The sequence below is a fragment of the Caretta caretta genome, chromosome 7 (assembly GCF_965140235.1).
Source record: "Caretta caretta isolate rCarCar2 chromosome 7, rCarCar1.hap1, whole genome shotgun sequence".
NCBI classification, from domain to species: domain Eukaryota; kingdom Metazoa; phylum Chordata; order Testudines; family Cheloniidae; genus Caretta; species Caretta caretta.
Window position 1 is genome coordinate 28976804 of NC_134212.1, and position 13996 is coordinate 28990799.

At 39.4% G+C, this 13996-nt stretch overlaps 1 protein-coding gene across 3 annotated transcripts in view; it reads left to right on the forward strand.

Annotated features, from left to right (window-relative positions):
• The window catches only part of BICD2 (BICD cargo adaptor 2), a 171184-nt gene that overhangs the window by 77567 nt on the left and 79621 nt on the right, over positions 1–13996 (forward strand). For all 3 annotated transcript variants that reach the window (XM_048857218.2, XM_075130347.1, XM_048857219.2), the window contains exon 2: positions 12703–12915. In XM_048857218.2, coding sequence (XP_048713175.2) covers positions 12703–12915 — 213 coding nt within the window. The remainder of the gene's footprint in view (positions 1–12702; positions 12916–13996) is intronic.

The window sequence follows — 13996 nt, forward strand, 5'->3', positions numbered from 1 at the left end:
AACTTGGTCTGTGCAAATCTTCATGTTGGGAATCTAAGGAACATCTGATGTGGTGTCTTTCAACTCAGTAACTCCTGCCTCTGCTCACTGTTCAAATACCTGATTTGAGAAAATCACAAAGTTTCAGTGTTGCCCTGTTTTTGTTTCATGCCTTCATCCTGATTCTCTCTCTTTTTTTTTTTTTGCACTGATTTCAGTTGATACATTCAGCACTGAGCTGCTCTGGGATCCTTAATGTGGTCTTGGTGCTTGAATCAACAGCTAAATTTAGCTCTGTGGAGTGACAAGATGAACAAGTGTGCGTTCATTTTGTTTCACTGTTTTCTAAAAATGGCATGTACGTACACAGCACTGCAAGAGGAAGTTTGCTGTTTTCCTCAGCGACAATCCTATTCTCTCTGGAGCTGCGCATGTCTGAGTACAGCACCTAGCACCTTTGTAGACATTGCCCTGATACAGATGATAATGCTTAACTGCTCTGCTCTGGCTTTGTAATTTATCACTGAAGAGCCCTGTTGTTGGTTTATAAAGCTGGACACCAAGTGGTCAAAGAAAGGAGGAACTGAGCTCTGGCAGCTTCTACCCTCTGGAGCAGAAGTGTTTGCACTTCCCCTGAATTTAAAATCCCCAGCTGTTTTCATTTAAAGAGGAAAAACTAATGCACAGATTGAAAGGAGAGTAAAGTAGAAAGCTTGATGGCATAAGTAGAAAAAGAGAAAAGTTCAATTCAAAGGTTTGCTTCTGTCATTTGCCTTCAAAGCATCTTTCTTTTGTGCTTCTCCCCTCCTCCAACGCCTCTCCGTCACTGTCTGCCTTTCCTGGATGATAAACTGTGGTAGGAAAAATTCGGGAGATCCTCATAAAAAATTAAATCAAACATCTTGTATAAGTAACTGCTGTTTTGGGGGCAGAGAGGAAGAGAAGACATGCACTGACCACCCCTAATACCTGAGACATGAAGAGAGAAAAAAGTATTTGCATCTTACAAGCTCCACATATGCACTAGTCACCTGTCAAGAAACATGTTCTTTAGTGCACAAGATCACACGAGGGTGCATAATACCTTCTTAATTAGGTTCTAATTTCCCAGTTAGAGATCTTATATGAATAAGCTAATAGGAGGCAAGCACAACTGGAAAATGACTGAAGGCCAAGAGTATGCTTTGATAGTATTACTTTTAAAATTATTAAAAATACACATTGCTTGTTTCCTCCATACTATTATGAGTTCTTCACAGGCTAAGAATCATGCACCTAAATTTGCATAACTTTACTTCCATATGAATAAATGTAAGAACATAGCTGTGCAATTGCAGGCTCAACGTTTAAGTCATTAACCGATTTAACCTTTTTTTCCTGTTGGTGATGAGCTAGCTATGTAGTAATTCGTTCATGGCTGAGATAGCAGACAAGTATAGAATCATAGAATATCAGGGTTGGAAGGGACCTCAGGAGGTCATCTAGTCCAACCCCCTTCTCAAAGCAGGACCAATCCCCAATTTTTGCCCCCATTCCTAAATGGCCCCCTCAAAGATTCAACTCACAACCCTGGGTTTAGCAGACCAATGCTCAAACCACTGAGCTATCCCTCCCCCAGAGGTGCAGGGTCTTTTTATTGTGTGTTTAAAAAAAAAATTGCATACAACTACATGTCTAGTTCAGGTAGACAGTTACTTTAGTTGTTATACACTGGATATTTGCACGCACAAATGACCAGATGCCCAGCTGTCCTTTATTATATGGATATATCTGTATGCATGATCATGCTATCTTCTGTGCAAACGTAGCTACATAAATCTATAAACTAGGCATGCAATTACATGTACATTTTTTGTGTGTGCTCATGCTTTAGAAAATATGGCTCTTAACGTTATTCTTCATGTTTGACTTTTTAAAAGCTTTTTTAATTAAAAAAGGCTGCTTCTAAGCTCATACTCTAAAACGTAAAAGGCTCAGTATATATGGACCAAAGACAAATTATAGGACATTAAAACATTCTTTGCCACTTTGATGTATTCAGGCTGAGAAATTTCAGATAATTGCACAAAGAGCCTAGCGAAGTATTTTACATGGAATGCCCCATTAGTTGCTTCTCCTTTTTTATTTTTCAGTTGAGTTCATATTTTTGAGGTTCTTTGGTGTGACAAAGAACTTCAGCTGCTGCTTTTATCGGAAGGTGCCTAGCTGTGTGTGTGCTAACATTGATACCTACTGTCTTGAGGTTGCTTTGTACTTTTGGCACCAGATGCCTCTTAATCTTCAAGTTGTCATTCTGTTTATTTCCTTACCTTTCTTTTAATCCTCATATATCATACATTTTTCATAAGCAGTTTGCTTTCCTCCCTTTTTCCTTCAATCCTTTGAAGTGTGTCACTGTAATTTACCAATGAGTGTAGCCATGGCAAGTGAATTTCCTCGTAATTTCCATTAAAACATTTTAATAAAGGTAGTTTGGTTTTTCTTTTCTAACTGGTATGTTTATTGTGCAGAAAACCCCCATAATTTCTTCTGTGTAAGATAGAGCTCTTATTTTTTTTGTTGATTAACTGAATTACTGGCTCTTGTAACATCTTCAGCTTTCTGTGATATTTTTCTTCCATTCAGTGTGCCTAATTTTAACAAGCCCAGTGGCTTGTCCTTTGCTTCTCATCCCCTAAGCTAAGGGGATGTTTGCACCACAGAGCTAGCTTGGGAGATCAGCACCCAGGTTAGCCTAGCTTGACTGTGAGCAGCCCCTCTGCAAAGCCCTACCTCAAAGTTACTGTATCCTCTCTGGTGCTACACTTATCTGTGTGTTGCTAGGATTTCTGGGGGCATGTCCCATGGTTCTTTCTGCTTACTCTGATTCTTTATCAATGAATTATGGGAGAACTGGTCTGTCCTCCTAGGCACATTGGAGGAATTGGAGAGGGCAGTGGAGGACTATCAGCATTCAAACGATTTAGCCTGTGTTCTCACTTAGAAAGGGGTGAGTTACCAGCCCAAGTAAAAGTGAAACCCGGGCTCTAACCCCAAACCCCAGCCATGCCAGTTAGTTTGGTTTGAAAGCACCACAGAATTTGTGTAAGAGGGTTTGTGTGTAGACAGGAGACGGGTTGGGAGCAACACTCATGTAAGAAACCAGGCTAGCTCTACAAGTGAAGACATACGCAAGAGGCAGCCATTGTTACTGTTTGCACATAGAAAATTTGTGTACTTTGCTGAGATGGAAGCTTTTAAAGCCTTTATAAAAAGAAGGGTTTCAGAGTAGCAGCTGTGTTAGTCTGTATTCGCAAAAGTAAAAGGAGGACTTGTGGCACCTTAGAGACTAACCAATTTATTTGAGCATAAGCTTTCGTGAGCTGGATTTCACTTCATCAGATTATCACTACAAAATGTGTCTCTCTTCCCTCCCCCCCCCCCCCCACTCTCCTGCTGGTAATAGCTCACCTTACCTGATCACTCTCCTTACAGTGTGTATGGTAACACCTATTGTTTCATGTTCTCTGTGTATGTAAATCTCCCCACTGTATTTTCCACTGAATGCATCCGATGAAGTGAGCTGTAGCTCATGAAAGCTTATGCTCAAATAAATTTGTTAGTCTCTAAGGTGCCACAAGTCCTCCTTTTCTTTTTATAAAAAGAATTCCCAGTAATACATCTAATGAAATCACAAACGTTCCTGCCTGTGTTTTTTTAATGAAAAAAGAGCAACTTTTAGTGCCCAAAAGTTCTTTAGTGCTCCCCACACCCACATCATGTTGTGTATTAGATGTTCCTTGTGCCATCCCTTAGATTATTGTTGAATGAACAGTTTAGGTGAGACAAAGTACCGGAAGACAAACCCAGGTGGTTCTTGTGTTTTCCAAAATGGTAATCTGCAATAATCAAAGTTTACTATATTGTAGTGATTAGTTACTACCTTTGTAAGTCACTTCAAAGGTGTTTGTCCCCTCATTTTTTAGTGCCTCAAAATAGTTTTGCAGTGTTTTGCTGACGCTAGCCTTTTCAGAATCACGATGGAATATTCATTGGAGAACTGAGGACCTGAGGCTCTTTCTCTTTCTGTACTTCTGCTTCTGATCATGTAGACACAGTAAAACAATAGCACAGAGTGCTGGGTTTGATTTTTAAACAGCAATCAAAACCACTGTACACCTTTTCAAATCCCAGAAAAGCCTTGGGCTTTGCTTTGAGTTTTGAGCATTTTAGGGTCAGTTCTGGCCTATTACACTGGCTGTTTTAATAGATGTGAGGTTCAGCGCATGAGATGGACAAATTGGTTTGAGTTTCCATGACTCTTCATGTTGTTCTATGCTTATGCTGAATGGATATGTCACTGACATGCAGAAACTGCTTTTTGTTAAAAAACCAGCTTGATAATCTTGACACTAACTTTCAAAGGGGGAATAGCTGCTTCCTATGATGTTTGTGTATGAGAATCATCCTTAGTATTGAGTTACCTTCCTGTCACACTGCGCTGTCAGATACAAAAAAACCTTCACCTCTGCCAAGAGACTTAAGGTTTGATCCTTTCTTGTAAATACCCAGATGATTTTAGATCTTTGTTGATTAAAATACCAATGAAAGTTCACTTTGTATGAGTTCGTATTTTGGAAATTGGGTGCAATTTGTATAACATGTCATTCTTGGCATGGGTCCACTTCATCCCATTACTGTCCTAATTCCTTTTTCCGTTCCAATCAACTGTGGAGAGCTTTGAATTGGCCCAGTGACAACCTAAATCTGGATAATATTGTTGCATTTTATCTTTAAAGTTTTAAACTAATAGATGTCTCTCCTTCTTTTCATCAGTGAAGTTTCTGGAGCATTTTAAAGTATAATAGTGGTGTTGGGGGGGGGGGGAAATAAAAAAAAGCTCTTTGAATCTACCTATATAAGTAATGTAGCCAAAGTGAAATTTTGTTTAACTGAAAGTTTCTAATCCTCACACACTATATGAACTACTTCCTCTCCTTCTCAAATCATCTTCACTTAATGATGACAATATAAAAGGCATTTGCTTTGAACCTGCATCTGCTCCCCTTGCCATCAATGGCAAAACTCCTCTTGACTTCAGTGGGACCACAATCTGGCCCTATAACAGGAATACCCTAATGCAAGCTGGATCAACCAGACGCATATATTGGGGGGGAGGTGGGAATATATATGTATATATTTTTGCTTGGTGTAAAAAGAGCAGCATTGATATGAGCAAACATTTAAAGAAGAGAGACAATTTTATAGAAGATGTTATTTCAACTGGACTGTCACTTTCTGTATTGTATTTGCTATTGTTTCAGACATGTAGACTTGGAGAAGAGCTTATTTATTTAGGGCTTGGTCTAATTCCTACTGAAGTGCATGGAAAAACTGGTGTTGTTGTCTACAGTGGAAATTGAATCGTACTTGTACGGTTCGTCTTCTCCAATTTCTGCTAATGTCCGTGGCTTTCATCAGGAACTGGATTGGGCCCTTAACGCCATTTCTCTTTTTCAGTTTGACGCTGCAGTGAGGTACTAATTATGTATCAATCTGTGGCCATGCAAATGAACTGTCGGTTGCAAATTAAGCATTATGACTTTACTGCAGAATGAGCAGAAAGGGAAGATGGGCTGGGAAGGGAATGAATGAGCCCTTAGTTTAAACAGAAATATCTCTAATTAGCAAATATTGCAAGGAAAATTATAGGAAGAAAATGTGAATTGCAAATTAGAGACAGGGCTCAAATCAAAACTCTAGCTCTGAATACGCTTGAATCTTGGTTCGTCTGACATCTAGATATGAATGTTCTGGCTCAGGCCCATCTCTGAGATAAATAGATTCAAGCAATAAGTTTAATAATAAGTTTGAAAGTTTTGATTTCCACTCCTCCGGCCACATGAAAGTCCTTCCTTAAAGAACAGCTCTGCTTTCACCTAGCCCTGCCAGCCATCTGAGATTTCAGAAGGTAGGATGTTCTTACAACCATGAATGAACTATGAAATGTGCTAGAGGAAGATAACTGTCCTAATAGTCCCTTGTGGGAATTCCTCCCCTGTTTCACAGACTTTCTCTCAAGTGGGAAAAGAGGAAGTTGAGAAAGAGGGGGACAGGTCATTCTCTGTTCCTGCCTGCTGCAGACTTTGGGTAACCTGTCTGAAGTCTCATCCTCTGCTTCCTTATCTGCAGAATAAGGATAACAGTATTACTTACCTACCTCAACTGGGTGTTGTGAGGCTGACTTCATTAATGGCTTTAAAGTACTTAAGATTCTTGGATGAAAGACACAATATAATGTTTTCACTAAAAGTGTTTCTTTATTATGATGTAGGTTTAGACTGCAGATGGTAGGATTTTCTTTCTTGTGCTGTTACCAGTTGCTGTGTTCAGATCTATTGTACTCCATTGATTTGTGTTGTACTGGTGTTTATCAAATCTGATAAAGTAATTCACCTTTATGGTCCATTATTATTAAGATGAAAGCATGAAAAGGCTCTGAACACCCTAAACTTGTAGGAGGTGTGGATCTGAATTTTGTGACTTGGATCCATCTCAGAACAAATCACAAGATTATTATTATTTTTTTTAAAGGTTGGGGGAGTTGAAAAGGAGAAGCTATATGCCTGAGAGAGTTTTTGTTTGCAGCAATACATGCTGCTGATCATGGTGTTGAAAAGAGGCATCATGGGAGACTGGCTGGCTGTGTGGTTCGCTTTCAAGCCTACTTTGCTCATACTTAAACAACACTTCATATTTTTAAAGCATTGGGCACCTGTTTCTCCACTGCCTGGCATCTAGCGTAGTCATTTTTCACCAACAAAATGTGGGTGTAAAATGCTAACACTGCCATGCCTGGAGAATTCTGACTGTGGTAGAATTTTACATTCCTTGTACTGGTGTAAAGAAATGGTAACCCAAAGCCTGGGGCTGGGCCGTAGAGGAGAACTCCTGCCCCCCACCCCGGGTTGCTCAGTGTTAAAACAAGAAGCCATTTTTACTGTCTCTCTTGTTCTGGGCTGCCTCCCGTAATATTAGTGCCACAAATGATACTGGAATAGACGCACCTGTACGGTAAATCCTGTGTTGCTCATTTCAACAAAATAGCTGCCACCAGCAGTGAGATCAAACATCAGCTGTTATTAAGCAAATTAAAATATCAAAGTCCTTTTTCCCTTCTGAACTTCTGTATTATTGGGTGCAGTAAAATGGCAATGGTTAATCTTTCAAAATGAGTTTAGCTAATTTTTAGTATTATGCTTTCAACTATTAGGAGAAAGGATGGTAACATTGGTAACTGTAATTTGATTTATTATTTTTTCAATCACTTCATATAAAATTCCGTGTGTGCCTTCAGTGTTTTATCCTTGAAGTACAGCTAGTGTATGGTGGTCATGGTGGGAGACTCGGAAAGCCTAGTGGGACTAAATACCCACCACGCTTACTGATTGGTAGTGTGCTGCTTTCCTAGACTGCAGCTGGTTGATGATTTTCTCCTTGAGCCGGCAGGACAATTGTCCATAGCATTCAACCTCCTGGAGTTCAAATATGCATTCAAAGATGCAATCCGAAGGGTGCAGAACTGTAATAATTCAGGAAGTTTGCAATCATATGTGCAGAAGGAGTTTTGTTTCATGTGATATTATCCACAACCTCAGTTTCATGAGTAAAATGTTCCTTATTTGTAATGTAAGCTAGGAGGAAACAAACAGATTTGTCTGGGACAGAAGTATATGTGGGTCTACAGTAAAATATCCTTCCATAATGAGGAACAGTTCAGGGGCTTACAGATGGCAACAAATAGTAGCACTGTACTGTATGGAAGTGCTTTGCTTATGTAGCTAGCAACACCTACATCTGGCTAAATAAGTAAAGAACACTTTTGACTCCTACTGATGACTTCATCCTGGAAAAGAAGACCAGTATGGTGAATAGGACAGGGGGAGGACAGGCCAGAGAGAGCTCTGGTAGTCCTTTTAATGTTGGTATCTTCCAGAATTTACAAAGTCACCATCTACCAAAACCTGTATGGATTTTGGTAGCTTCCTAGACTAACATGCAGGTAAAAGTGTGTGTCTCTTTCTCTGTGTATAAATTAATACATATCTCACACACACAAACTCAGTGAAAAGAACATTATTAAGGTTGCAAACTCAAGCACACAAAAGTTAGGCAACAGCAGTATTAAAGTTGGCTGGGGCAACCTTAACTTGTGTGTATGCATTATGATCTCTTTAATTGCATGACCACATAGTAGTCACAGACCTTCGATTGCGAATGATCCAGTCAGGGTTGCATTTTAGTGACACTTAAAAACGCTCTTCTGCAACGATCCCTTTATAACTGGCCTCCTTCTTCTTCTAGGCTACTGCCACACTAGAGAGTTTTACAGCGGTGCAGCTGCAAGCTCTGCTAATGTAGCCACTCTAAGCCGATGGGAGAGCGCTCTCCCTTCGGCTTAACTGCTCCAGCCCCCGCGAGCGGCGGTAGATATACATAGCAGTGTCCACACCGGCACTTAATCAATGTAACTGATGTCGCTCGGGGGTGGGAGGAGGTGATTTATTCAGCCCCCCGAGCGACATAAGCTGTAGCGTAGCTATGCCTGATGATATTTCTTTGTGCAGTGAGCACTTAGATGTTTGCCTCCGCTTTTTCTTAAAAGCCTCGGGAAATGCTGGTATTTGAAGCTTGTTAATCACAGCACAATAACCAGGTCATTTAGTAGGCGTAAGAAAAATGAGCGTTCGGTAGAGGAGTAAGAGAAGCATTACTTAATCAACTCTGAATTCTCCCCATCCCCCCCAATGGTTCTTGCATCTAAATAGCAAAGAAAGTAAAAGGAGGCTGTGAACACCACTGGTTTTAATGGTGCTTTAATGTTCATGGGTTTCATGCACATTACTAAAACCTGTTTTTCTCATAACGTAGGACTTTTAAGACAGACCTGGCCCGTAGCCATGGATGGTAATTACATTTTATGGACATCTGGGTTAAAATAAAATTTTCCCATTCCACATAGCCTATTGCAGTTAGTTGTAACATGAACATATGGGATCCCCACTCTTAAGTAGAAGAGAGGCATAGTGAGACATGATTAAAAATGGGAGAACTCTGTTTTTTTTTTTCTTTCGGCATTTTTAGTATTAGAGAAAGTTACCAGGCTGACAGCTTTGTGGGTAAAGGCTTCTGGTATATAGTAAGTGTATGTAATTAGTGTATCTTGGATAGTATCAGTGTGTGTTTACCACAGTGCCCTGCCTCAACCTTATTTGGGTGGACCACACACTGGAGTTTAGAAAGTAGTTAGGTCTCCTTACCCATATAACCTTTGATTCCTGCTCAAATCACCAATAAGGGGCTCTGTTGTGATGGTTGGCTTTGTGATGGGGTTATCTATTCACTGTATGGAAACCAGTAACCTCCTTCAAACAGGACATCCCACATCCATTGGATAGTATGGACTGTTAAGTCTTTTAGGCCTTTATCTTGCAATGTGATGCATGTGGGTCTTCACTGGGACTTGGCACAGGATAAATTGTGGGACTGGGACCTTAGTCACTGTTGACTTCAGTCACAATTCTGCAATCAGTCCATGTGAGCAGATTTTATTTATTTGTCGCAATTTATAACAACATATTGCATGATGCTGCGGAATTAAGGGAAGGCTCAGAGAACGCTCTCAGAATAATCAGGGGAATAGGAAAACTTATATGAAGAGAGATTGAAAAGATTGGGATAGTTTACCTTGGAAAGGAGATGAACAAGAGTAAAAATGAGAGGTATATAAAATAACAAAGGTTCCGAGAAGATAGATCAGGAACTTCTGTTCTCTCTATCTTATGACACAAGAACAAAGGGACAGTCAATGACATTAAAAAAGTGGCAAATTTGAACTTATTAAATGGAAAGATATTTTCACACAATGTGCGATTAAACTGTGGAACTCATTGCCACAGGACACCATCATAAACAAATCAAGATTCTAAAAGAGATGGTATATGTTATGTGGATAACAAGAATATCCAGAGTTATAATCATGAATGACAATATACATTTTGGAAGAGCTATTAAGCCTCATGCTTCAGGGTTTAAGCCAATCTCCCAACTACTAGAGATTAGGAGGTTTTCTTCCACCTTCCTCTGAAGTATCTGGTACTGGCAACTGTTGGAGACAGACTACTGGACTAAAAGGACCACTGGTCTGATCCAGTATGGCAATTGCTATGTTCCTATGATCTTGGCCATAGGTTGTATTTGCACCAGTGATGTGATGATGAAATACTTGATTGCTGATATATGAGAGTCATTAACTGCTACAAGAAATCCTCAACTTGACACCTGTGTCCAAAGGATTAAATGTAAACTAGCCATTGCTCTCAAGAATTTCTCTGTAGGTAATTTACTAAATGACTTGTTTTAATTTTGCTTAGACTTTTCTGATCACATAGTAAAAAAAAAAAAAAAAAAAAAAGGGCTTAATTTGTTGTAACCTGCTCAGTGTTAGCAGTCTACCGGTAAGAAAAGCCTACCATATTGAAAACAGTTGAATTTACTGTATAAGTGGATGTCAGATCCTCTGTCTCCATATTATAGACTTCAAATAAATGCAGGTCCATAACAGACTGATTTTAATTCTTGGGGAAAAAATGTCAGTGTGTGGAGGAGAAGCAGCTTATATATATATATATTTTTGTCATCCCTTTGACACTTATGGAGATCTGAGGTATTAGGCTTTTAAGCTGCTTTGTACAGTTGAAACTCATTTGACAAGGACTTGCACAGATGGTGCTTTACTTTCTGTCAGAAATGTGACGCTTTTTAATTTCCCTCGGGTTGGCTGAGTGAATTTGGCCAGTATTTCCTCCCTGGATATATGTCAGGTGTTCTCTGATTTGCTTATCTGAAATCGAATTCACTCTGATAAGAGCAGTAAGTGGGTGCCTTTAACACTGGACAGGGCAGACATTATCAAGCATCTGTTTCAGCCCTGATGTATTCAGTAAGTACTATATCAGTAAATGCTTCCTCTCTAATATGCAGAAGAATGAAATGCTGAAACTTACTTATATATATTGGAAGCAAATTTCCTTTTGTGATGATGGGATACATTTGAAGAGCGGAGGAAAAAATGGAAAAAATTTACAGTTGACTAGACAAGGAGTTTCCTTTGGAAAGGAGATGTTAGTTTGTCATTGATTTGGCTTAAAGCATCATAATAATATTAGCTGTGGAAAAACCTGCCATACGGAGACAGGCACCCTGAAAACTGCTGACACCTGGAAGACCCAAATTCGTCTTGGAATGGACTGGGGCAGAAACACGTACAGTTGTTTAAAGATAGCATTCATTAATCTCATTGACTCCAGTCCATCTGTCAGGCAGATTGTTACCAGTATATACCTACTTAAATTATTAAGAAACCCTTTGCTTTATAATGTGTTTTAGTGAAAGCAATTGCCTGGGTTCTAAAAACAGGTTCTGCCATCTGATGCTCATTGAGTCTATAAGACCTATATGCTTACATCTCAAAGGAGAATTTTGCTGCGAGATGCTTTTCTCATCACAAATGAAAACCAGGAAACAGAACAGCCTGTTAGCATAAAATCTGTTTTCCACTATTCATTCAATCTTCACAGCCCTGGACCTGATCACTTACACTGTATACCATGCCTTGGGGGGAAAGGCAAGGGAGGGGTTGATAAAAGTACTGTATCTGATCATCACACAGAGATATCTTGTCCAGTTGGAGACTAAGGTCTTGATTCAGGAAAGCACTTGAAAACATGATTAAGTGCCATTAGTCAATGAGATGTAAGCGTGTGCTTAATTTTAAGCATGTGCATAATCCTATCAAGTGTTTTGCTGAATTGGGACCCTGAGTCCTGATCCACATCACAAATATGGGTAGCGTTGGCAAGAGGATTTGACATAAAAGCTGGATACACTGCAATGTTTGTTTTAAAGATCCATCTTCAGAGCTAGAAGTTGAACCAGGAAATAAAATCACTTTGTTGTGGCAACAGCAAATTAAGAACTGGTCCACTATCTCCCTGTTTTGAGTACCTGTGCTCATGCTGTATGAAGACAGTAGATTTTACTAATATATATGGCATTCAAAAGGTGGTCCTTCATTAGTATCGTGAGCCATTGTTTGATATTGCCCATTTTAACAGTTATCCCATCCAGATTTTAAAGGAACATTGGTTGTTTTTCCTTGTGTACAAAGTTTATTTATTGGCCTAGCATGTAGACTAAAACGGCGGCCACAAAAATGATGAGTAAGCTATCAACACTGGAATTTCAAACAGTATGAAATATAGTAGATAGTCTCTCAGGTATGTGAATGTATCCAAGGTTCTATATGTGTATTTGTTTATGCATCATGAATAAGTCACTCGGAACACCACTGGGGCCCTATCCTGCTATTTTCAGGGGCCTTGCTTGGGCAAAATGGTTTCTAATTACAGAGTCAGGTCATTATCCGCATACAGCCAGAGCCTCAGCTGGTGTACATTAGTGTAGCTCCTTTGAAGTCAATGCAGCTAAGCTGGTTTGCCCCAGTTAACGATCTGCGCTGTAATGGATAGATTGAAGTGCAAGAAAAGATTATTTAATTATTTATTTTGCAGTTCTGAAATGTGGAAAAGTTTAAGTTTGGGAACTATTGAAATGGAAGTAATTTTTATGCAAAGGTCGATGTGTTTATTAATCAAAGATATCATTTTTTTCTGACCATCCTAGGCTTTTGGGCAGGCTCATACCAACCACAAGAAGGTAGCAGCAGATGGAGAGAGCAGGGAGGAGACCTTGATTCAGGAGTCTGCTACCAAAGAAGAGTACTACATGAAAAAAGTAATGGAGCTGCAGACTGAGCTAAAGCAGCTGAGGAATGTCCTTGCCAATACCCAGTCTGAAAATGAACGCCTTAATTCTGTTGCACAGGAACTGAAAGAGGTAAGGGCGAATGGATGCTGTGCATCATAGCATGAATTGTGAGAACACTTTGTTTCTCCCATTGTGAAATCAGTGTTCTACTTCATACCTGTGAAGTCATCCTGGGTCAGTATTCCGTGTATTTACCCCGCAGCCAGTAGGACAGGGTGTTGCTCTTGGGAGTGTAAGAAAGCACTGTATCAGCTAAGAAACAGGAAAATTGCTTAGCTCAGGCAGAAAAAATATCCTGACTCAGTTCTGTCTTGGCTTGCACCCTGGTAGCAACTTCTACAGTGAAATCAATGGGGTTGGATCAATATGTGAGATGGGATAGAATTTGGCCCTTTTATTTATATAGTAAACTTAGAACTTCCTGCAGCCTAACTTGAAAAGACACACATGCATGGGATAAAAACCTTGAACTTAGTTACTGTCAAGGTCCTAATATGATTTCTTTGTGTTATAGTTATAAGTTTGTATTTATCTCATGGTAACAGACTGCTTTTCAAAGGTCAATTAAATTGCTGTTGCAAGAGATCTGACCCTTTTATTTCAGTGCTGATCATAATATTCCTTTAGTGTTATGGCTGCACAATATTAATAGTGCTGGGCTATCTGGAGGGAGAAAATAGAGACGTATAACTGATTAAACAAACAATTCCATTATTTATGAAGTCTTATACTTCAAATAAAAACAAAATCATACAGGTATGGAGGGAGGTGAAACCGGTAACATTTTGAGTATAAAGTTCACAGACGTCAAACAATTCCTTAAATTTAGATAGGATAAAAAAAGTCTAAAAGCGATAAATTGCAGGGAAGTTATTTCATAATTGTTTATTATGGGACTTCTTGCACCTGCCTTTGAATCCTTGGATACTGGACTGTTGGGGTAGTTCTATATAGGTTAATTATCTGATACCTCTGGTATATATTTCACATTGCTAAGTGACTTACAGAGGCGCCTGGTTTAGTTTTCTTTCTCTTCTCTGTAATTGAATGGCATATACATGGAAAATACATGGCAGGAGAAATTCTGCAGAAGTGGGAAATCTTAAATTGAGTCCTTCTGGAAAATTCAATTATTTCAGCACAGTAGAAT